This window comes from Heterodontus francisci, chromosome 11 (assembly GCF_036365525.1).
Source record: "Heterodontus francisci isolate sHetFra1 chromosome 11, sHetFra1.hap1, whole genome shotgun sequence".
NCBI lineage: Eukaryota > Metazoa > Chordata > Chondrichthyes > Heterodontiformes > Heterodontidae > Heterodontus > Heterodontus francisci.
The window spans coordinates 81,006,284-81,030,735 of record NC_090381.1 but is presented as its reverse complement, the minus strand read 5'-3'; the positions used below and the strand labels follow the sequence as shown (position 1 = coordinate 81,030,735).

Sequence of the window (24,452 nt, the reverse complement as noted above, 5' to 3'; positions counted from 1 at the left end):
AAATGCTGGAATCACTCAGCAGGTCTGGCAGCATCTGTGGAAAGAGAAGCAGAGTTAACGTTTCGGGTCAGTGACCCTTCTTCGGAACTGACAAAACTAACACAGCAGTTGGGAATTTAGTGCTCAAACGATCTGATAATTCAGATTTGTGAATAGTAAACTTGAATTAAGAACGGTAGACTGTATACTCAGCATGTTGTGTTGATTCATATTTGGTAGATCAAAAGCTACTATTCATCATGCGAAGTAAAAGCATCAGTTGTCAAGCAGTAGCAGAATGTCAACTGCAAAAGAAACACGTCACCATACTTAGGATTACACAAATTGTTCGAAAACAGAGTAGGTTGTACATCATTTTGTGCTCTTACCTCAAACCCAGTGATAGCAATCTGATGCATGGAGTCATTCACTGATTTAATTATACTAATCATTGTCTCCAGTGCTTCCTCCAGTTCTGCAGTGCCCTCCGAGTTCTTACAGCACTTCAGCATCTCCTAGTAGAAAGAGTCACTTAATCTTAATGGGCAGTCATAACACACTATATCATGTAGCCTATGTAAAATGAATCTATTTTATTTATATTATATGGGGGCATTTTTCATTTGCATGCAGTAAACAAATGAGCAGTGAATGGTTTGTGTGTGGCAGCGAACTGGAGGATTCAGAGTGCAAGCCATGTTTTCTTCATAGTTAGCCCTCATTATCATGCAGTCGGTGAGGTGCCAACGCACACGAACCCCAAATAGAGAACTCATCAAAGTGGAGGTAGGTAATCAGGTGTTGCAACCACTGTCAACGGCTTGTAGCAGCAACTTCAATGGAGGCATATTTTTCATTGCAACAAAAAGAAGTAAAACTATGGAACAGCAGGAAAGGTGAGTGCAGAATCTACGGCAGAAACTACATAAGTGTTCATATCTGTTAAGGTGTAATACCTACAAGCGACTGCAGAAAAAATGTCTCCAAAACCTCCATCCAGTTTTACCTGACAATTGCTGATGATTCGTTTAAGTATCGCTGGAAATAGCTGCTTCCCAACTTGCAACAGCCTTGGTTGTGGATAGGTGCAGGAACTGGCAGTAGGCACAGATGAAAATGGCATAAGAAAAATATGTCACTCGATCCCTATTTGCACAGATGAATGAGACTCCCATCTGTTTTTGACAGTAGCTCTAACTGCCAGATTCAAGTCCATCCAAAAAACATCAAAGCAGTAGTAAGTAGGGTAACTGGCAGCTGCTCCATTTTGGTTCTGCTACCACCAATTTTTCAGTGTTAACAGGGTGGTAGAGAGATAAAAATCAATCCATTATGCCTTTTCAAATTATTCATTGAACTTTGTTACTTGTTTGTGTGGGAAAATGTGAAATTGTCCATTTTGGCAGGAAGAATAAAAAAGAAGCATATTATCTAAATGGTGAGAGATTGCAGAGGGATCTGGGTGTCCTAGTGCATGAATCACAAAAGGTTTGTGTGCAGGTTCAGCAAGTAGTTAGTAAAGCTAATAAAATGTTATCGTTTATTGCAAATGGAATTGAATACAAAAGTAGGGAGGTTATGCTTCAGTTATACATGGCATTGGTGAGACCATATCTGGAGTATTGTGTACAGTATTGGTCTCCTTATTTAAGGAAGGAAGTAAATACATTGGAAACAGTTCAGAGAAGGTTTACTGGACTAATACCTGGAATGGGCGGGTTGTCTTACAAGGAAAGGTTGGACAGGCTATGCTTATATCCACTGGAGTTTAGAACAGTAAGAGGCAACTTGATTGAAACATATAAGAATCCGAATGGTCTTGATAGGGTAGATGTGGAAAGGATGTTTCCTCTTGTGGGAGAATCTAGAACTAGGGGCCCCTGCCACCAACTGCTCCCCAACCACTGACCTCATCCTTCTGCCTGATAAGTCTCTGGGGCTGAACCAGACTGTTTGCAATCTTAGGTTCCACTGACAGGCCCAAAAGCCGATGTGGGGGGTAGCGGGAAACCCTGCTTTGGCATTCTGCGGGATCAGGAGCTGCATTTTATGGGGGCAAGGCAACTAAGTGGTTGCTACTGAGGCAGCGGTCCCTATCAAGGATGGCCACACCCCCAGGAGCTGCTGACCAATCGGAAGGCTGGCAGCTCAGCAGTATCACAAGTGCTATTGGGAGCAGTGGCCATTGCTGGGACTGCACCTGGAAGAAGAGGACGCCATGGAAGGACGGCACCCTCCCAACCAGGTAATTGGGATCTGGGCACGCAGCGGCCAGACAGGCAGGCCCTGGTGAGTGGTGTGTGGTGGGCGGGGGGTTGGTGAGGGCAGGTGGCGTTGTTGCTGTGGTGCCACCACTGCCATGGGGGGGGTGGGGGGTGGGGGGGTCAGTCCTTAAGCCAAAGAGTGCCTGCTGGGAGGCTGCTAGGATTTACCTGGTGGTTTCCTCACGTGGCAGATAAGCCATCCACCGCTGGTAAAACGTCAGTGGTGGCAGGAAGAGGCTCTTAATTGGCCACTTAAGTGGCTCAATTGGCCTCTAGCCAGCAGGGTCGTCCTCCACCTTCCCTGCCATTGGCCAGATGGCATGGTGGCAGGAAGACGACGGGCACTCCACCCCACGTCTTCCCTTGCTATTTTATGGGCTTCCCCACCTCCCAGTCTGACCTCAGGGGGCTGATAAAATTTAGCCCTTGGCTCATATTTAGCCGCAAGATGAGCTTCCAATCACATGTCCATGCCATCACTTAAGACGTCTATTTCTACCTCTGTAACATCACCCTATTCTACCTCTATCCCAGCTAATCTGCTGCTGAAACCCTCATCTGTGCCTTTGTTACCTCCAGACTTGACTATTCTAATGCAACTCCTGGTCAGCCTCCAACATTCTTCACTCCATAAACTTGACATGATCCAAAACTCTGCTGCCCATGTCCTAACTTGTACGAAGTCCTGCCATCCATCACCCCTGTGCTCGCTGATCTACATTGGCTCCTGGTTAAGCAACACCTCAATTTAAAATTCTCATCCTCGTTTCCAAATCTCACCATGGTCTCACCCTGTCCTAACTTTGTGGTGTCCTCCAGCCTCACAATCTTCCAAGATATCTGTGCTCCTCTAATTCTGGCCTCTTGAGAATCCCTGATTTTAATTGCTCCACCAGTGGAGACTGTGCCTTCAGCTGCTTGAGCCCTAAGTTCTGGAATTCTCTCCCTAAACCTCTTTGCCTCTCTACCTCACGTTCCTCCTTTCATGCTCCTTAAAATCACCTCTTTGACCAATATTTTGATCATCTGCCCCAGTATTTCCTTATGTGGCTTGATGTAATATTTTGTTTTATAATTTCCATGTGAAGTTCCTTGAGAAGTTTTATTATGTTAAAGGCACTATATAAAAACAAGTTGTTGTTGTTGCACCACAGTATTTCCAGGATAAGCATTTGTCTTGCAATTGGTCAGTATCATTCTTGAAATTATAAATTAATACTTACCTAACTGAAATGAGGTATGTTTCTCTCAGCACTCAGTTTGGCTTCCATTTTTTTGAGCTTTCAGTGCTGGCAATTGACATCAGATAGAAGGGCTTTGTCATTGCTGTTGATGGTAATACTGCCCTACCATCAAAAGGGCAGACTAAACTACTTGAGAACAGGTTTGAAAACAACTGACCCATCTCCAAATTTTCTGAGTTCTCAATGTCAACGGCAATAAGGAGAACTTGTGGTTGGAAACAAAGGACATCAAAAGCCTTTAATCTCCAAACAATGCAATGGGACATCACTAGTTGAGATATTTTCATACCGGAAATTGTTACACTAATTTTCTATGCCTTATTATTGTTGTAAAGATTGTACGAATTTCTATTAAAATCATAGGCATGGTATCTATAATACTAAAATCATCCAAAATATAGTGGAACTTATTTTGTTTCTATTAATCTTCAGCCAGTCTAATGGCAGATCTTTGTCAAGAATTCTGATTACCTTTAGGAGAAGTTGATACTTTGTAATCCTTTGGACGGGTTTCAACAGGTAGGCATCCAGTGAAAGTTTATGATCCAGTTTACGTTGGCACTCCTGGGGAAAAAAAAGAAAATAAATAAGGCTTTAGAGCTTAACAACCATTAAGGAAGTCATATTGTATTAAATAAAAGTAAAATACTGCAGATGCTGGAAATCTGAAACAAAAACAAAAAGTGCTGCAGAAACTTTGCAGATCTGGCAGCATCTGTGGAGAGAGAAGCAAAGTTAACATTTCAGGTCTGTGACCTTTCATCAGAATTGGCAAAGGTTAGAAAAGAATTAGGTTTAAGAAAGTGAAGGGAAGGGGGGTGGGGAAGATAACAAAGGGGAAGGTGTTTGATAGAGCAGAGGGAGATTAAATAACAAAGCTGTCCTGGGACAAAGGCAAAGCGTGTGTTAATGCTTGTGGTGAAAGACAAAGCATTAGTCCAGAGAGACTGTTAATAGTGGAATAATGAGCAGCTACATGACTACATGAAAAGCAGGCACATGGTTAAAAAATAAAATATTAAAAAAAGGCCAGTCATGCTCTGAAGTTATTGAACTCAATGTTCAGTCCACAAGGCTGTAGTGTGCCTAATTGAAAGATCAGATGCTGCTCCTCGAACTTGCAGTGATGTTCACTGGAACACTGCAGCAGGCCAAAGCCACAAATGTTGGCATGACAGCAGTGGGGAGTGTTGAAATGGCAAGCAGCCGGAAGCTCAGGGTCATGCTTTCGGACTGGGCAGAGGTGTTCAGCAAAGCAGTCACCCAATCTGCATTTGGTCTCCCCAATGTAGAGGAGACCGCATTGTGAGTAGCGAATACAGTACACTAAATTGAAAGAAGTACAAGTAAATCGCTGCTTCACCTGAAAGGATTGTTTGAGACCATGGATAGTGAGGAGAGAGGAGGTAAAAGGGCAGCTATTACACCTCCTGTGTTTGCATGGGAAGATGCCATGGGAAGAGGACGAGGTGTCAGGGGTAATGGAGGAGTGGACCAGGGTGTCGCAGAGGGAACGATCCCTTTGGAATGCTGACAGGGGAGGGGAGGGGAAGATGTGTTTGGTGGTGGCATCACGCTGGAGGTGGCGGAAATGGCGAAGGATGATCCTCTGGATTTGAAGGCTGGTGACGTGGAAAGTGAGGACAAGGGGAACCCTGTCGCAGTACTGGGAAGGAGGGGAAGGCGTGAGGGCAGGAAACTGGAAATTGTCAAAATGACATAGAGTGTCAGAAGATTCATGAATGTAGATGGGAAGAGACTGGACCAGCAGAGAAATACAGTGCCAGCTCTTTCACATGCAGACAGGTGGCAAATAACAAATTATATAGAGCGAGAGAGTCAGTTGGGGCCAGAAACACAATTTAAAGAAGGAATATGCAAATGGAGTGGAAAGAGGATTGAAAAGCAAGCTGTCTGAGCAGTTGGCAATTATGATGAGCTCCTTGAACTTCGTGCTTGAGTTAATAGCCAAGGGGATGGGGAAGTTGGGTTTAAGTAAGTAGTTGCTGGTGGAAGAAAGGAGTATGGAGTTTTCCTTGTCTTACTTGACAGGAACAGCAGCATAAGAACAGAAGAACATAAGAAATAGGAGCAGGAGTAGGCCATTCGGCCCCTCAAGCCTGCCCCGCCATTCAATAAGATCATGGCTGATCTGCCCCAGACCTCAACTCCTCTTTCGTGCCAGCTCCTTATAGCCCTCAACTTCCCAATATTTCAAAAATCTATCTACCTCCTCTTTAAATATTTTCAGTGATATAGCCTCCACAATTCTCTGGGGTAGAGAATTCTAGACATTCACTACCCTCTGAGAGACGAAATTCCTTCACATAGTGTTACTGTACTAGTAATCCAGAGGTCTAGACGAATAATCTGGAGACATGAGCTCAATTCCCATCAAGACAGATGGAGAATTTAAATATAGTTAATTAAATAAATCTGGAATAAAAAGCTACTATCAGTAATGGTGATCATGTAGCTACTGGATTCGTGTAAAATCCCATTTGTTTCACTAATGTTCTTTAGGGGAGGAAATCTGCCATCCTTATCTTGATGTAGAGAACTGAGAGGCAGAGGTGGGGGATTTGAGAGTCAGGTTGCAAGAATCCTGGAAGCAAGTGTGGGTGTTGGTAGGTAAAAGAAGTAGGATTGTAGAAGAATGGGGTGTTATTATTGGTAAAGGAAATGAGGGGGAGACAACACATACAGAAACTGTACAGTTAGTTGAGAGAGAAATCCCATTGCAGATTATTGACTCCATCAGGAAATATCTCTGCTGTTGAATCCAGGACAACACAAAGCCTTTAAAAGCAGATTGTGGTGAGAAATCTAATACACATGAGGAACAAAAGTCTTTCATTCTACTACCGCAAAAAACTGACAATTGATCATTCTCAATCCAATGTAGACATTCTGCTGCCATGCGAGACAAAGATTTCAAATGTATTAAATAAGAGACCCATTTGTCTACTTTTCTGGTTTTAATATCAATACCAAAAAAGCTCTGCATAGGGAGCAACAACAACAGCTTGCCTTTAAGGTAGAAAAATATCCCATGGCACTTCTGAGACTTAATCGGGTAAAAATGGATGCCGGGCCAAGGGATGATATATCAGATAGGGTGACCAAAACTTGGGCAAAGAGATGGTTTTAACGGGGCTCTCAAATGAGGAGAAGAGAAGAAAAGTCAGAGGAGTTTAGAAAGGAAATTCCAGAGCATGGCTTGAGTGCCCATGGCAAAGGCAATTGGGAAAGCACAAGAGACCAGAGGAATGGAGAGTTCAGGAGGTATTGTAAAACTGGACAATATCATTGAGGCAGCAATCTCCTACAGAGATAGGTTGTGGAAACAATGGACAACTTGCAGAGCCAGCAGAATGGCTCCCAAGTTATCTTTGCTAGAGTTGCTATTGTGCATTTTGATGTGTTATGTACTACATGAAGCCTACTGATACATTATTCTAAGAAATATAAGAATAAAATAGAAATAGTACCTGAAAGAATTGGCAGTCTCCACACTGTCTCCAGATAGCTTCTGAACGTGGCTTGTTTTGACAATACTTTTCATAAATCTGTAAATCCTCTTTCTTTAGAAAGAAAAATTAGAAATCTCCTTTATAATTAAAATGGAAATAACTGTCTGAAAAATGGATAGAATTGAGAAAAGAAATAATTGTGCGATTGTAGCTTAACTAAAATAATTATTGGTGTCCAATGACTTAGATACTGAGAGTAGTATAGGTGTCTTTATTTACAATTAGTGCTGGTGTTCTGAGATTTTTTGGAACCATCTTTCAATGGTGTTTCATTGGCTCCTGAAGGTGGCTCTGATCCCCTATGATCCAGAAGGTATTTTTGTATTCTCCCCTTGCACAGTTGCACGCCCAGGGCTAACAATTTCCAATTTATGGTTATCTGTTTGCTAGACTTGTGCAATCCCACCAAATACTCTTCAAAATGGTTATCGCCATAGAGACCAGCGCCTAGAATTTTGTTCGCTCTGACCAATATTGAGCCCTGGATCTCATAAATATCAGGGAATAATTCCCAGCATTAAGTTAGTGCTTGGGGGAATTTCCAATGGTGATGATAGCATTGGGAGGGAAGAGACAAGGCCAGAGCTGGAAAGGGCTAAGGACTCTTTACAGGACCTTGGAGAGTACTCCTGCTGCTCTTGCCATGGCTGCAAACCTGACAGGACTGTAATGGCGACAGTGGCTGCCATGGTCATGGTCTCTGGACACTGCTGAAGAACAGCAGCTAGAAGTCATTCAGAATCAAAGATCGCAAGGGAAGATGTAAGAAAAAGGTGATACATGTCTTTCCAGCCTCCATTTGTATTGCTGCCTATCCCTCTCAGATCAGCCAATGTGGAGGACTGGGTGACCACATCCTGTTTCATTAATGTACCTGTTTTAGGTGCTGGTCTTACTCTGCCCCTTGGGAAGCCCCAGAAGCCCAGAACAATGTAAAGGGGTGGAGACGCAGTATCTTGAGTCTTGGTCTCTTTTCCCTGACCTTTGCACCTGGGGAATAGGCAAGCCCCAGGCACTGATTGAAAGAAAGTTTTTTTTTTGCAAACTGCCAAACAGTTTATACTATTCAATCATAGTTCACAGAATAATATGCTATAGAGGGAGCTTGAGATGGTGAAATTATTTTCCACTTCAGTGGGGGCAAAAAGATGTTAGTGGTCAATGAAGGTGAATCAGGCAGGCAATCTACTACTGTCAGATTTCCACACCCGCCAAAGTTGAAAATTGTCCCCTGTAATTCATCATTAGTTTTCTGAAAAACTGCATCTGCTAAAAGGTAACATTGGAAGTGTATTACTTACCCTTTTTAAAAAACATTTTCCTACAAGTTCAGGGTTTTCCATGCAATTTTCAAGCTCTTTAAAGAATATCCTTAAAAGAAAGAGCAAATGTTATTAAATAAAGGCATAGAGATTATTGGCTACACTTTCCATGCAGAATAATGATTTCAGTCATGTTCTATCCACAGAAATATCGGGGGGAATTGTATGCTCTCCCTTACGGCGACTTTGGAGGCAGGGAGGCGGTGGCATAGTGGTAATGTCATTGGACTAGAAATCCAGAGGCTCCAGCTAGTGCTCATGGGATAAGGGTTTGAATTCCACCACAGCAGATGGTGAAATTTGAATTCAATTAATAAAAGCTGGAATTAAAAAGCTAGTCTAATGGTGGCCATGAAACCATTGTTGATTGTTGTAAAAACCCATCTGGTTCACTAAAATCCTTTAGGGAAGGAAATCTGCTGTCTTTACCTGGTCTGGCCTACATGTGACTGCAGATCCACGGCAATGTGGTTGACTTTTAAAATGCCCTCTGAAATGCTGCTGACCCCCCCACAACTCCTCCCCCATGACCCTCACCCTGCGAAACGCCTCCCGTCCTGACGTACCTGTGGTCTCCAGCATCTCTAGGATGTCCAGTAGCAGCAGCAGCCATAGCCTCTGCAGTGACGCTACTCCGTTAAGGAGCTGCTGGCCTCAGACAGGTGGGACTTCCGTCGCCAGGGTCCTTAGCAGTATTGGTAACCCCACCGGGAGCAATGGCCGCTGCCGGTACTGCAGAGGCCTCGGACCCAGGCTCAGCAGTGGAACACCAGACCAGAGGTAGTTAAGGTGGGGTCAGTGGGGCCAGTTCAGAAGGCACCGGCTAGGTGGGATGGTCACACAGTCTGGGGAAGGGGGAGGGTCCCGGGTGGTAAAGTTGTTCCCGGTGGGGTTCCTCTGTGGGTCAAAATTGCCCATGAAGGAGGGACCCCCTCCACAAGCCTGCAGGGAAGGTGCCTCATTTTACAAGGCGTCCTCTCTGCACGGCAGAGGCCCCCTCGCTGCTGGCAAGATCCCAGTGGTGGACGGAAGAAACCCCTAATTAGCTGTTATTAGGCCATTTAAGGGGCTCAATTGGCCTCTCGGCAGGAAGGCCATCATAGGCCTATCCTGCCCCCTGAAAGGTTGCTTGGTGACAGGGAGGCAATGGGCCCTCCACCCTGCACCCCCACCCCCCCACCCCCACCCATCACAATACTCCGTGCCGCCTGCCTCCGGCCCAACCACAGGATCCACACAAAATCCTGGCCGTTATTCTTAAAACAACAGACTTTTACAACCTGAGCTCTGAACACCTCTTACCCTGTACTTTTCTATGTATCTTCTCTTGAGAGCGTGTGTGAGAGTGAATGCATGCGTGAATGGTGTTACGATCATTTCGGGATTTGTTTAAAATAAATAGTTTTTTTTTAACCTACAAGAAAACCTGTCAAATAAACCTGTTTATTTGGCAAATAAAACACAAGAAATTAAAACACTAGTACAAAAACACTTGCTGTAGTCAGTTGGGAGGTGAACAATACAATCTGGCCATAGCAGAGGGCAAAGTTAATTGTGATGAAGGTACAGTAATGTATTGTTTGGGAATTTGAATTCAGTTTGAAAATCTGGAAATAAAAGCTGGTATCAGTAAAAGTGACCATGAAGCAGTCAGATTGTCATTGAAACTCGCTAATGTCCTTTAGAGAAGGAAACCAACTGTCCTCACCCAATCTGTCCTGTACCTGATTCAGTGCCACACAGACATGGTTGACTCTTAATTTCCCTCTGAAATTATAGAATCATTAGAATGATACAGCACAGAAAGAGGCCATTTGTCCCATCATGCCTGTGCTGGACCTTTAATAGAGCTATCTGATTAGTACCACATGCCTGCTCTTCCCCAGAGCTCTGCAAATTTTTTTGCTTTCAAATATTTATCTAATTTTGTTTTGAAAGTTTTATTGAGTTCTGCCACCTTTTCCGGCTGTGCATCATTCCAATGTGCTGCGTATTTTTCTTCGCCTCATGTTGGCTCTGGTTTTCTTGCCTTAAAGCCATGTACTCTGGTTACTGACCTTTCTGCCACTGGAAATAGTTTCTCCTTATTTACTTAGTCAAAATTCTTCAAGATTTTGAACACCTCTATCAAATCTCCCTTTAACTGTCTGCTCTAAGGAGAACAGTCCCAGTTTCTCTCGTGTCTCCACATAACTGAAGTCTTTCATCCCTGGTACCATATCCTCTCTAAGGCCTTGACATCCTTCCAAAAGTGTGTTATGTAGTTCTTAGAATTGGCCACAATACTCCAGCTGGGTCCTAACCAGTGTTTCATAAAGGTGTAGCATAATCTCCTTGCTTTTGTACACTATGCCTCTATTTATAAAGCCAGGGATCCTGTTTGCCTTCTTAACAGCCTTTTCAACTCTTCCTGCCACCTTCAAGGATGTGCATCTCCCAGGGCTCTCTGCATCCTCTCTAAAATTGTACCTTTTAGTTTATATTGCCTCTCCTCTTTCATCAGTCTGTCTATGTCCTCTTGAAGATTGTTGTCAATTGTATATTAATTGTATGCAGGTAGTGGGCATTAACTGGGGCTTCACTTGTACCCCTATAATAGACATAGATTTAAACTGTGGTTGTTGCTTTGGGAGGTGCTTGTTTGTAATCTGTATCTCTGTAAATAAATGCTTATAAAAGTGTGTAAAGATTAAGCTCCAGTTCTATCCTTCACCTCCTGGCTTCCTAAAATAGAACAGTCATTTCCAGATGGTGAGGAAAGGCATTGCAATTGATCCTGCTGCTTTTGTTGTGACCGGGAGCTTGGAGCCTGGAGGAGAAAGCATTTTGAGTTGCTTTGCTGCTGATATGAGGAGTGGGAGAGAGAGGAAGAGGTAACAACAGCAACAACAAGAAGTAATAATATTCGGATCAGGAGAGAGGGAGAGACCAACTTTTACAATGAGAGGTGGGTGCTTGATGCACTTTTCAATAAAGACTATTACTTGTAGGTGGGGGGGAAAGGAAGACAGAGACCGGAAGATCGTGAAGGTGTGAGTGTTTATCTGTGTATTCCTGAAAACTTACTAGGTCAGACATACAAACTGCTCCACCTCCACCCCCCTCCCCCCACCGCACATTGTGTGGCCCAGGTCAGCTGGAGCTGGCTGGGTGAAATTTTCTTCAACCTCATCAGTAAGACCTGATGAAGGTCTATGCCTGGGAGGTTCCGGCTGCCCCAGATGAAGACATCTGACTCGGTGGGCCGAAGGGCCTGTTTCAGTGCTGTATCTCTAAATAAATAAATAAATCTCCTCTCCACCCACCAGGAAGATCACTAGCAGAGACTTTAGTAATCTTTGGAAAGTGCATCCCTGCAGCACCCACCTGCCGAGCCTGACTTTGAGTGGTGAACCAGCCCTGTAACCTTCCTCCTTCCCTCCTCCTTTTTCCCTCTCTGTCTCTGTCTGTCTCTCTCTCTTTGAGAGGCAACTGACTTGACCTTTGGTTTCCTCACTAATTATTGTTATATTTTAGAACCGCACAGAAGGGAGGAAGCCACTGTCCCATCTCAACCTAAGGCAGGCGTGATTTTTCCTTTTCAATGCCCTTCTGTGCAGACAAAGGCTGTCATCAGGAACATCAGGCCTGAGACTTTGGGTGGGTGTAGGTCACAAAGCTTCAATGGCGAATCCATCTTCGCCGGTAGTGGGGTCTGCGAGGACCTACACAGGAGTGGCTGCCTCTGCTGCTCTCGTTGCTCCAGCATACCTGTCAACATTCACGCTGATCACTAAAAATCATGGAGTGAAGAGTTACACTTACCCCAACAGGACTATTGAGCTGTGCGTTAAAGCCATGGCTGGGGATGTCAGCCCTTCAACTATCGTAGCCAACTTGAAAATGTAAAGGAAAGCTGCATCCTTTCTGAAGATCAAGCAGGCAGTGCTCTTAGCCCTTGACAGGGGGCTCACGGTGGGCAGGACTTTCCTGCCAGTGGATCCTCTTGAGGCCACCATGCAGCGCTCCGTCATCTCAAATGTCCTGCCTTTTATCCTGGGTGAGTTCCTTCTCCCCAACCTTTGCCAACTGGGGGAGGTGAGGTCATCAATAGCGCCGATCTTGTTCGGCTTCAGAGAGACCAGCCTCTGGCATGTCTTCTCCTTCCAGCGCCAAGTCTTTGTGGAGATGGCGCAGGAGGAGGGCATGGAGGGCGCACTCTCCATTCAGAACCAGGGGCCATTTACCGCATCTTCTGGACATTAGACAGCGTGTGACACCATGCCTGTAAGGAGGTGGGACATGTACAAAAATACTGCCCTGCCTACCGGGCCATCAAAACAACCCAAGTGGTCGAGGCCGGAACCACTGCTCCTCACCCCAGCCCCATTCAGGGATCTGAATCCTCGGGTGTGCAGTCAACGTCACGGCCAACATCATGGCCAATGTCACCATGGCTACTGTAAAGGAGGGGCTAGTGTCCGCATGGAAGAAAGGTACAGTGAAAAACCAAGCACCTTGAGGCGAGCCTCTCAGATAGCATGAGCCAGCCTGTGGGTAACGCCATGTGTGACTCTGTGACTGTGCCCGAGTCGGATACTGTGTCTATTTGACAGAGCTGGGCTCGGGTGTGGGAGAGATGGAGGATGTGGAGCCGGAGGCCTCAACTGACATGGAGGTCTCCCTCCCTCCGCATCCTTCCCGGAAAAGAAGGATGCCACTCCTCAGAAGCGGGGGAGAACCCGGAGAGGGGTCAACCTCCCCGACCCACCATCACGCACTGTCAGCAAAGGTCTTCCATCCCTCAGGAGGGTGAGATAGATCCGTCTGTCTGGCCTGTACCTCCCGAGGATGTGAGGGGACCCCGAGGAAGGGGTGGAGCTTTCACCTGGTATAACCCAGTCACCTGTAGCCAGATTGGCCATCCTGGTGACTGAGGTGGACAAGATCAATAAACTGAGCGTGCCCCGCCAGGTGCTGACATCCCCCGGGACCTGCTTGACCTAGTGGAGGATTCGAATAAAAAGGCCACACATGCTGGGTCACTGGGGGGGTGGCAAGGAGGGGAAGGCCCCCTTTCTCCGCCTCTGACTTTGGCACTGATGCTGGGGATGGAGCTTCTCGCCCTACCTCTTGGGTCATGTGGCTGAGCAGCACTCTGGAGGCATTTGACAGGGTGGAGCACAAATAGTTATTCGGGACTCTGCAGGCATTCGAGTTCCAGATGCATTTCATTGCCTGGATCTGACTTCTGTAACTGATTAAGGTTAACAAGTCATTGATGGTGCTCCTTTGCTTTGGGAAACAAGTATGTCAGCAGTGCTCCATGTCCAGCAGGTTATATACCATTAGCATGGAGCCTTTCCTGTGCCACTTGCGGAGGAGGTTGAAGAGATTGGGTCTGCGCAGATCAGGCGTGGAGGTCGTCCTCTCGGCTTATACCAATGACTTACTCCTCATGGTCATGCATCCTGTTGACCTGTGGAGGATGCATGAGTGTCAGCAGGTCTACATCATGGCATCCTGACCAGGATTAATGGAGAAATCTTCTGGACTCCTGGTGGGTCAGTAGCGGCTGGACTCTCTGCTGGAGCAGTTCTGGCCTTTTGCCTGGAGCGCTACTCACCTCCTCTACCTGGGAGTCTACTTTAGCTGTGCTGGGGACACCTAGCAAGAGCTGGAGGCCAAGGTCACTGCTCACCTAGAGTGCTGGACAGACCCGCTCCCACTGCTGTCCTACAGGGGTCAAACACTGGTCATAAACCAACTTGTGGCTGTTATGCTGTGGTACCAGTTTGTCACATTGATCCCTCCCTGTGAGTTTGTCACCAAGATAGAGAAGAAACTAGTTGACTTCTTCTGGGACAAAAAGGGTGCACTGGGTCTCTGCCGTGGTGCTGAGTCTCCCGCTTAGGGAGGGTGATCACATGCTGGTGTGCCTTCACACCCAGGTGGCAACTCTCCACCTGCAGAACCTGCAGAGATTCCTCTACTTTGAGCCTCCCACATGGTGTGCGCTGGCGACGTATTTTCTTCTGCCAGCTGCACAGCCTCAATTACAACACGCAGCTCTTGTTTATAAACCTGGGACTCCCTGTTCCTCCTTGAAAGAGTTGCCTATTTTTTAACAGGAACTGATCAGGATCTGGAACATGGTTGCCTCCAGCTGAAACTCTTCCTCCACCAGGAGTGGGGCCTATCCTCCAGGAGTTGCTGCTCATGGATCCACCCCTCCATCAATAGAGGTTCATGTGGCTGACGGAAGAGAGAGCTCTGGCTGTCAAGGTGACTAGACATGGCATGGTTTCCTGGATGGTGGAGGAGCGGGCTGGATGTCGTCGGAAGAGCTGGTACTGCGAGTACCCTTGGGGAGTGTCCAGCTCGTGGCCAAAGCCATCGAGTATCTTAAAGGTGGTGCTAGGCCCTGACTGCACTAGAGGTTGTTGAAGTGGCTCAGGTGTGTGGAGCACTCCCGGCCGAGCTGACCCCCGTTCATGCCGAATTTCCCGTCGGTGCCAGGCTCCGAAATCTCCCTCAGGACCCTCAGTCCCACAACCTGAGCCATCTCTCGGAGATCCCTTCTGTGCCATTCCACTCTGTATGGAGGGGTTTCCTGTACAGGTTGCTTTTGCACACCCTCCGCTTCCTCATCCTCGTCGGGCATCTGGACACACCCTGGCATTCCATCGTGCCATCCAAAGGTGGTAGGAGTTCCCAGTGGGAGGCTCTCTATGCAGGAGTCCTCCTTTCATCCATTGGTCAATTTTTAAGTCGATTCATGGATTCCCAAGCTGCCTGTAATTTCTGTGACCTAGGAGAGTCTGTGTTTCACCTATATAGTGTGAGAGGTTGCAGCCCCTCTTCTGTTATCTGAGGGGGCTGCTCCTCAATTTCTGGCTGCACTTCAGTCTCATGCTCCTGATCTTTGACCGCCTGCTGTGGAGGGGAGTGGACAGATCAGAGGACCTCTTCGTGGGACTGTTCCTGGGTCTGGCAAAGGTGATCAACCAGTCCAGGCAGCGAGCAGTCGAGGGTGTTGTTCGGCCAGATTGTCTGCCTCTCTTTTATGGACATCCGTGCCCAGCTGTCCCTGGAGAGAGAGCGTGCAGTGTCCGCTGTTATGCTTCAAGCCTTCCGTGACTGGTAGGCACCAGGAGGATCTGGAGTGAATTATTACTCCCAGCAATGTCACTTTAATCTCATTTGCTAAGTTTCCTTTAAAGGTTTTGGGGTATTTCTTGTTACAGTATATTAGTAGTGGCCCTTTCAAAAGGGGCACTTAGTTCCTCTTTAATGGCAGCCTTCTGGTTGGATCAAAAGAGGTATAAATAGGCACAGATTTAAACTGTGGTTGTTGTTTTAAGAAGTGCTTGCTTGTGATCTGTAACTGTAAATAAATGCTTATAAAAGTGTTTAAAGATTGACTCCAGTTATATCCTTCATAAACTGGCTTTCTAGACTATCACAACTATTACTATTCTCCTCATTGCGAACTACATTTTCAAGTTTTGTGTCATCTGCTAACTTTGAAATTAGGCACTGTATACCCAAGTCCAGGTCATCAATATATATCAAGAAGAGCAGTGGTCTCAACACTGACAACTGGGGGACACCACTGCACACTTCTCTCCTGTCTGACAAACAACTGTTTACTACTACTCTTTCCTTCCTCTCCCTTAGTCAATTTCATACCTATGCAGCTCCTGATCCCTTAATCTCATGGGCTTCAATTTTGTTATCAAGTATATCATGTGGTACTCTATCAAACGCCTTCTGAAAGTCCATTTACATAACATCAACTGCACTACCCTCGCCCACCCTCCCTGTTATTTCTGGCCTAGCAAGCCACTCAGTTGTATTGACCCACTACAAAAAACTTAAGCAGTTCAAAAAGAAGGCCCGCCACCACCTTCTCAGGGCAACTTGTGATGGGCAATACATGGTAACCTTGCCAGTGATGCTGAATTCTTTTTTTAAATTAAAAGGTTGAAATCACTGAGGAAGAGGAGTCGCTCAATGCAGATACTAAGTCCTGAGGGAGGAAAGGAGGGGAAATAACTCAGGAAGAAACTCGGGTTGAATTTGGAGCAGTTAAACAACAAGGACTTTAAAGAATATGTAACAAAGATGGAGCAAGGTGACATGCTTGAAGGAGGTAAAAGTACTAGTGAATTAGAAAGAGAGACCAAGGAATGATTTGGTGATAAGGATCGCAATGCTACCACGGCTCTTTGGGCAGGGCAGATGTTTGGCTAGTATTCCTCCCTTAACAACCACCAAATCACGTGGATTAACATGTCATTCATCTCCCTTACTATTTACATGCAAATCACTGTAAGCATATTTGGACGCAAAAGATCCCATGGCACTAATTGAAGAACAGCAGGCGTGTCCCATTGAGCCTGCAGCACAGAAACAGGCCATTAAGCTCAACAGGTCTTTTGTTGTAATTCAGCATTATGAGTCAAGGCAAATATTGTGTTTCAACAAAAACACTGAGGACCTAATGTGCCTCCAGGTTTTATGATTTTTTAAATGTAAAATTCACATTATAAAGTCAACAGCTTAAGAATATACATATATTTCATTTTTGTCAACAATGGTGGTCTATAACTTTTTAAAAATATATTTTTTCTCTTTCTTTTTAATGCCCTGCTGCACAATATCTAATGTCCATAAACAAATGTGTCAGGTTACTTTTGGAAAAGAGGAAAGCAAAGTGGTGTTTTATTGCACTTTAAGAAGTAAGATTTAAGTTGAAATATTTGGCACTTGTGGTTTATTATAAGACTGTACTATGAAATTATTTATGATAACTGTGTTCTATCAGTGATTTAGAACTAGACAGTGAATAAGGAACCCGCTTCCAGGTCTGCCATTGCAGCTTCATTATAAAATAATTGGAAGCTAGTAATAATTCATTCCAAAACCACCTTCCTCTCTGAGAGAAAATGTTTAATCTCCATTCACTTAAATTTAGCATCTCTGAAAAGGCTGTCAATGATCAGTAATTTAGCAGCTGGAAAAGACAGCAGTTTTTCTTCCAGCAATCCACGTCATACCACTGACTTGCCCTTTTAATCTTTAACCTAATTTTTCAAGTTCAAATTTAAATAGAACAAAATCAGAAATAATTTCTCAGTACAGACTTATATTCCATAGTAAAAATCAATTTTACTTTCCTCCTTTCCAGAATTGACCAGGTGTATCTTTGAGATGATCACATTGTAAAATAAATAAAATCAAATTTTATTAGCTTAGTTATAAATATGTAATTGAGAAAAATGATCACCTATTATGAAAATCATAGATTTCTGGAAGATTTCCAAATAGGACTTCCTTTTTGTTCTTAAGTGCAGCTGGGATCAGAGGAACCAGCTCTTGATTATCCATTTCAGTAGCATAACCCTGTAAAGTAAAGGAATTAAAGTAATGAATTATTTATCAATGATTAACAGTTTTACATTATGTAATGGGTACAATGACATATGACATTGTATTAGTAATCCAGAGGTTCTGAGTTCAAATCCCATCATGGGAACTTATGAAATTTTATTTAGGAAATATGGTAATTTGTGGGCTGGCCCCAGATAAAGAGGCATGAAAGCTATCAGACTATCATGAAACACCAGCTGGTTCACTAATGTCTTGCAGGGAAGGGAATTTGCCATCCTTATCTGGTCTGGCCAACATTTGGCACCAGGTTTTGACTATGTGGTTGACTCTAAATGCCTCAAGGCAACTGAAGATAGGCAATAAATATGACCTTGCCAGTGTTGCCCACATCTCAAAAACAAATTTAAGAAAAAGTAATTCAAAGCATCTCAGGTAGTTTCTGAAGGTGACCATTCCAACTTGCTTAATCTTAAGTGCATAAACTAAGGCTGATGTATGAGCAAAGAGATAGTCTGAGCTATAACTTATCAGAACATATATACCCTCTCCCCATTGCACCATCAGGACAATCTTACAAGGAGGTTCTGGCACCTTTTTATAGGAAAAATATTAGAGCTGTGAAAGGAGTATAAGAACATAAAAAATAGAAGCAGGAGTAGGTCATATGGCCCCACCAGCCTGATCCCACATTCAATAACATATTGGCTGATCTTTTTTTTTTAAGAATTAGAATTAGAACATTACAGCGCAGTACAGGCCCTTCGGCCCTCGATGTTGCGCCGACCTGTGAAACCATCTGACCTACACTATTCCATTTTCATCCATATGTCTATCCAATGACCACTTAAATGCCCTTAAAGTTGGCGAGTCTACTACTGTTGCAGGCAGGGCGTTCCACGCCCCTACTACTCTCTGAGTAAAGAAACTACCTCTAACATCTGTCCTATATCTATCACCCCTCAACTTAAAGCTATGTCCCCTCGTGTTTGCCATCACCATCCGAGGAAAAAGACTCTCACTATCCACCCTATCTAACCCACTGATTATCTTATATGTCTCTATTAAGTCACCTCTCCTCCTCCTCCTTCTCTCCAATGAAAACAACCTCAAGTCCCTCAGCCTTTCCTCGTAAGACCTTCCCTCCATACTAGGCAACATCCTAGTAAATCTCCTCTGCACCCTTTCCATAGCTTCCACATCCTTCCTATAATGCGGTGACCAGAACTGCACGCAATACTCCAGGTGCGGTCTCACCAGAGTTTTGTACAGCTGCAGCATGACATCGTGGCTCCGAAACTCGATCCCCCTACTAATAAAAGCTAACACACCATATGCCTTCTTAACAGCCCTATTAACCTGGGTAGCAACCTTCAGGGATTTATGCACCTGGACACCAAGATCTCTCTGTTCATCTACACTACCAAGAATCTTCCCATTAGCCCAGTACTCTGCATTCCTGTTACTCCTTCCAAAGTGAATCACCTCGCACTTTTCTGCATTAAACTCCATTTGCCATCTCTCAGCCCAGCTCTGCAGCCTATCTATGTCCCTCTGTACCCTACAACATCCTTCGGCACTATCCACAACTCCACCGACCTTAGTGTCATCCGCAAATTTACTAATCCACCCTTCTACACCCTCTTCCAGGTCATTTATAAAAATGACAAACAGCAGTGGCCCCAAAACAGATCCTTGCGGTACACCACTAGTAACTAAACTCCAGGATGAACATTTGCCATCAACCACCACCCTCTGTCTTCTTTCAGCTAGCCAATTTCTGATCCAAAGCTCTAAATCACCTTCAACCCCATACTTCCGTATTTTCTGCAATAGCCTACCGTGGGGAACCTTATCAAACGCTTCCTCAACTCCACTTTCTCCGTCCTATCCTTATATCCTTTGATTCCCTTAGTGTCCAAAAATCTATCAATCTCAGTCTTGAATATGCTCAACGACTAAGCATCCATTGCCCTCGGCAGTAGAGTTCCAGAGCTTCGCAAACCCAAGATTGAAACAATTTCTTCTCATCTTGGTCCTAAATGACCAAGCCCTTATTCTAAGACTCTGAGACCTAGTTCTAGACTCCCCAGCCAAGGGAACTAGCCTCCCTGCATCTATCCTGTCAAGATTGGACAACATCCAGGCTTGGGCTGATATGTGGCAAGTAACATTTGTGTCACACAAGTGCCGGGCAATGACCATCTGAAATAAGAGAGAATTTAACCATCTTGGTTTCTGGGTTTGTGCACGTGCATGGTATTAAATCCCCTGAAATTGATGTTGGGTTGAGATCCTGACATCATCCCACCATCTTTCGGGTTTCTGCAAGGTGGGATCAAAGGCAAGCAGGGAAACCCATTGTATCTGTCAGTTGTTATTAAGGTAACCATCATTCCAGATTTCCCAGCCAGGGAACCTGTTTCCCAACCTGTCAGCAACTCGCCAGGGTCACTGAGGCATTGCACAATGGGAAGAGCTTCATCAGTGAAACCGAAAAACTGGAAAGTGCTATGATCAGGTGAGGAAGGGGTCTCATACTCCCCTCTTGCTCCTTACCTGGTTTGGCTATAACAGGGTTTAAACTTTTTAAAACACAATGTTTTAGCTTAACACCTCAGTGAATCCTTACTCACTTCTCTCGAATTGTAATTCTAAATGAACCAACCAGACAGGTTTTAACAAGAAAGATGTAAGTTTATTAACCTTACCATTCTAACTCAGTTAAAATGACTAAAATGGGCGATGCAGCCATGTTAGTATGCATTCGAGAGAAACACACACACAAATAGATACAGAGTGGGAGAAAGAAAAAAGAAGGGGGGTTTGGAGTAGTAAGTGGAATTCAGTTACTGGGCTGAATTTTATCAGCGCGCCGCACTCTGCAGCTGCGTGCTGAAAAAGCAGTGGCCTTCCGACACGGAAGTGCGCTGCAATGTAAATATTTAACGCAGTGTAGGAACATTTTTACTTAAAATAAAAAATTACAAAATTAAAACATGCAGACCCTTTCCCAACCCCCACAATGGTGTGTTTACTGTCTGTTGTGTTTGTAATGTATTTTACTCCCAGCATGAACTTTCCCCCCAAACCTCTCCACTTTTGCCCTTCAACCCTTTCCCCTTCCCCACAGCCAATAGGTATACGTTTCCCTGCTCCCCCACCCCCTCTCACCCTGATAATTTTATTCCTCCCACCTCCGCACCAGTGTCACGCCTCGGAACGCCAACAAATTGCGGCTGTTCACCGTAAAATTGGCGTGGGACGGCTGCCGTCAGCAGGTAAGATAATTTACATTTAATTAATGTTCACTTAATATTTAGATGAGGGCTCCGCCGCTTGATGGTGGGGGGGGGGGTGTTGGGGGGGGGCCACAACAAGGCCTCGCCACCGCCGCTAATATCTGGTGGGGCCTTCTCGACGTCGGGGGTCAAGGCGGGCCTCTCCCGGCAAAATTTTATGGGTCCCCGCCATGACCACCAACATTGAGGGGTTCATAAAATTCAGCCCACTGCCTTTAGTTTTTCTGTAAAGTCCTTGGTTGGAATTGTGGTCTTACAGTTCTCGCTGGGGCCCAATGCACACTTTCAAACTTACTTCTCTGGTATCAGAAGGTTGAAGAAGTCTCTGTCTTGAGGCTTAAGCTGCTTCTGTGGGTCCCTGGAACTTTGTTTGAGAGAGAGAGAGACAGGGAGAGAGCTTCCTTTTCTTTTGTCTTCAAATTGCAGTCTTCCCTAAACCTTTCTGTGAGGCACAATTCAAACAGTTCCAGTCTGGCCAGCAGGTAAGTCATATGACCAGCTCTTTGTTTGAAACTGCATCTTCTGGGGAGGATTGTTGATTTCAAAAGTTCTCCAGTCACACTCAGTGGGGGGGTGTGGAGGTTTGTCTCTTACAACGTCAATGGTTTACAATGTCTTTTGATCATCACTATTGACAAAACCCATCTCACTAATTGAATCAGGGAGCACTCCAATTGTCTTTCTATGCAACTGTCTCTCGAAATGCAAGTGAGCAACTGGGTTTTCAGCCATTCAGCTCTGTGGTCTTTTTAAACAAGTTATGTTCAATGTCCAGTAAAAAGTTAAAGTAGTGTTTCACATTACGAAATTAATATGTTTCCATTTGGCCAGTGTGGTTTCTGTCACAAAAGGCTTTGATTGTGAAACTGATGAGTTCCAGCCATGGCCAGGTGAGAGACTGCTGTTCAAAGCATCTCTTCTCTCAGAGTGTGATTTCACTGCTTGACAAGTGATTGCCAACTAGTTGGAAAACACTTCACCTGTCTAGCACTTCACTCAACTTCAGCTGCACTTCCCTGCTGCCAGCCTTCACCACAGCATGGGGGCAGCTTATGCAGCTCCATTTTGGACCTCTAATGAGGGCCAAGAACAGAAGTCACACCACTGCCAACAGCATCACCAGCGGCAGGAACAACACCAGCAGCAGCAGTTGACTTCTCCTCAACCACATGCCTCTCCAGAGAGGGGATGGACACCAACATTTAGCTTGAAGTGGGTGAGGACCCCAATACAGGGTGCACAGACAGGATCAGCTCTCTCCATATGTCTGAGCACCAGTACCTCAGGTGGCTCAGGCTCTCCTGGCAGGTCGCTGCTGACATCTGCAGCCTCCTGGAACGAGAGGGCCAGTTCACACGCACCCAACCCCCATGATCAATGATAGGTGCATGCTGCACTGAGACGGCTGAATGGCTGTGTCACCATACCATCCCAGTGGAACCAGGCTGCACATTTACTTTGCCTCAGAGTGACCAGCACAGATGGGCCATGAGACAGGATTAACATTGCATATGTCTCTGCTTGCAGGAGAAGTGCACTCACAATGGCACAGGGCGTCAATGGACAGGAAGTGGCATGCCAATCATTACAATGGTGACACCGATGAAGGATGAGGCCACAGACATGGGTTATGGCAGGGCAGCCTGTTGCTGAGGGCGAGGCAGATGTAGAAGCAATGGAGAGTGAGTAAAGCAATGGTTGCGCCCATCATTCCTTCAACTATGTGTGTGCTATGACGCCTGTGTGTGCCTTTAACGCCACTGGAAGATCATCTAGGTGAGGCACCAGAGGTTGGTTGAAGGAGCAGCTGTTTTACTTAAATCATGTCACTCCAGCAGGTGCAGCAGCAGATGAGGAACAGGCATGGGCTCCTGCTACACTGGAAATCTCAGAGGATCCACCGCCATTTAACGACTCTGCATCACTTCATTCCGATTCACCCTCCACTAGCACAGATCCACTCACGTCGGTGGGCTTTGTTGTGCATGTAGGATGGGTGGCACATTCTGTGAGCACTGCACAGATACACAGGAAGAAGTAACAGAGCCAGTGACAGCTATGACTACTTCCCCTTAGAGGGGTGACGAAAGGCCCAACGATGCTCAGCTTCATGCAGATGGCGAACCTTGGGTATCATGAGTAAAGTGGGCGATGCTTCAGCAGCAGCATGAAATGTGGGTGAGATGGGCCAGCCACGCACCTCCCCATTGCTAGGAGGTGACACATTGCAGGCAACCATGGGAGTGCATGTGAGGCCTGAAAGGGCTGAGGAGGGGGAGGCTGAAGGCAATGGGGACTCCTCTCAAGATGCTTCAATCACTGAAGGCGGATCCTTGGCCCCTTTGATAGTGACACCAATGCTGCATGCTGGTCTGATGACTGAGATGGCTCCTGCTCAGATACTGGTGGCCCTGAATGTGCTGGACCCCAGTAGGACTCAGGTACCCAGAGGATGCAAATCATGACTAGCTCATGCACCAGAGCAAGAAAAGCAGTAGGCTGCCCCCACATCAACTTCAGGTACAGGGAGAGCACACCACAGAACTAAGTGAGTGTGTAAATGCATGGAGTAGCACTTAGGGTTTCCCTGGGTGATAATTATTTGTTCAATGCAGAAGTCTTCAATGTGTTACTAGAGTTAAATGTCTTGTGATGTAATGTATAATGAAGTGAACAAGTTGGCAGTGGCCAGATGTGGAATCAAATACACGGATGTGAGCACCTGTGTTGACAGAAGTGTTGACAGCAAATAGTGTTGGTGGGTATACAGAGAAGGTGAGGGTCTCTTATGAAAGGTTAGCAAGGTCACCTCTGAGAGAGAACTTCTTGCTTTGGTGCCCTTTCCAGTTGTCCTCATGTGAAGCGTCTGCTGATCAGAGAGTCATGAGTCTCCCTGTTGCTCATGTTACTGCTTGGTGAGCTGGTCCCCATGACACCATCTTCATTGGCTGTCAGCTGTTCAGGCAACACAAACTTATCCTGCTTCTCTGTGGATGCCGCTCATTCAGTGTCTTCCTCTGACTCCAGTGTTCCTCCCCTCTGGAACGCCAGGATGTGCAATATGCAGCAGACGATAATCGTGCGGGATACCCTTGATGGGGCATATTGCAGGACTCCCCCAGGTCGATCAAGGCATTTAAACCTCATCTTCAGAAGGCCAATGGCCTGCTCAATGGTGGCCTTTGTCATATAGCAGTGGTTGTATGTGTCCTCTGCCTGTGTGTTGAAGTTGCATACAGGGGTCGGAAGCTATGTCTTCAGTGGATATCCTTTGTCCCCCAGGATCCAGTCATGAAGGCGTTCGGGTGGTATGAACAGCTGAGGCACCTGTACTGTCTAAGGATGTAGGAGTTGTAGCAACTTCCTGGGAAACTCACGCACATGAGCATGATCCGCTTACAGTAGTTGCAGACAACTTGAATATTCAAGGATTGAA

General features: G+C 45.5%; 1 protein-coding gene across 1 annotated transcript in view; it reads right to left on the bottom strand.

Annotated features, from left to right (window-relative positions):
* The window catches only part of mcf2l2 (MCF.2 cell line derived transforming sequence-like 2), a 401,635-nt gene that overhangs the window by 118,442 nt on the left and 258,741 nt on the right, over positions 1-24,452 (bottom strand). The window contains exons 17-21 of the mRNA XM_068042330.1: positions 17,614-17,729; positions 8,322-8,391; positions 6,979-7,071; positions 3,959-4,051; positions 369-494 (exon numbers count right to left, since the gene is read on the bottom strand). Of these exons, the coding sequence (XP_067898431.1) occupies positions 369-494; positions 3,959-4,051; positions 6,979-7,071; positions 8,322-8,391; positions 17,614-17,729 (498 nt within the window). The remainder of the gene's footprint in view (positions 1-368; positions 495-3,958; positions 4,052-6,978; positions 7,072-8,321; positions 8,392-17,613; positions 17,730-24,452) is intronic.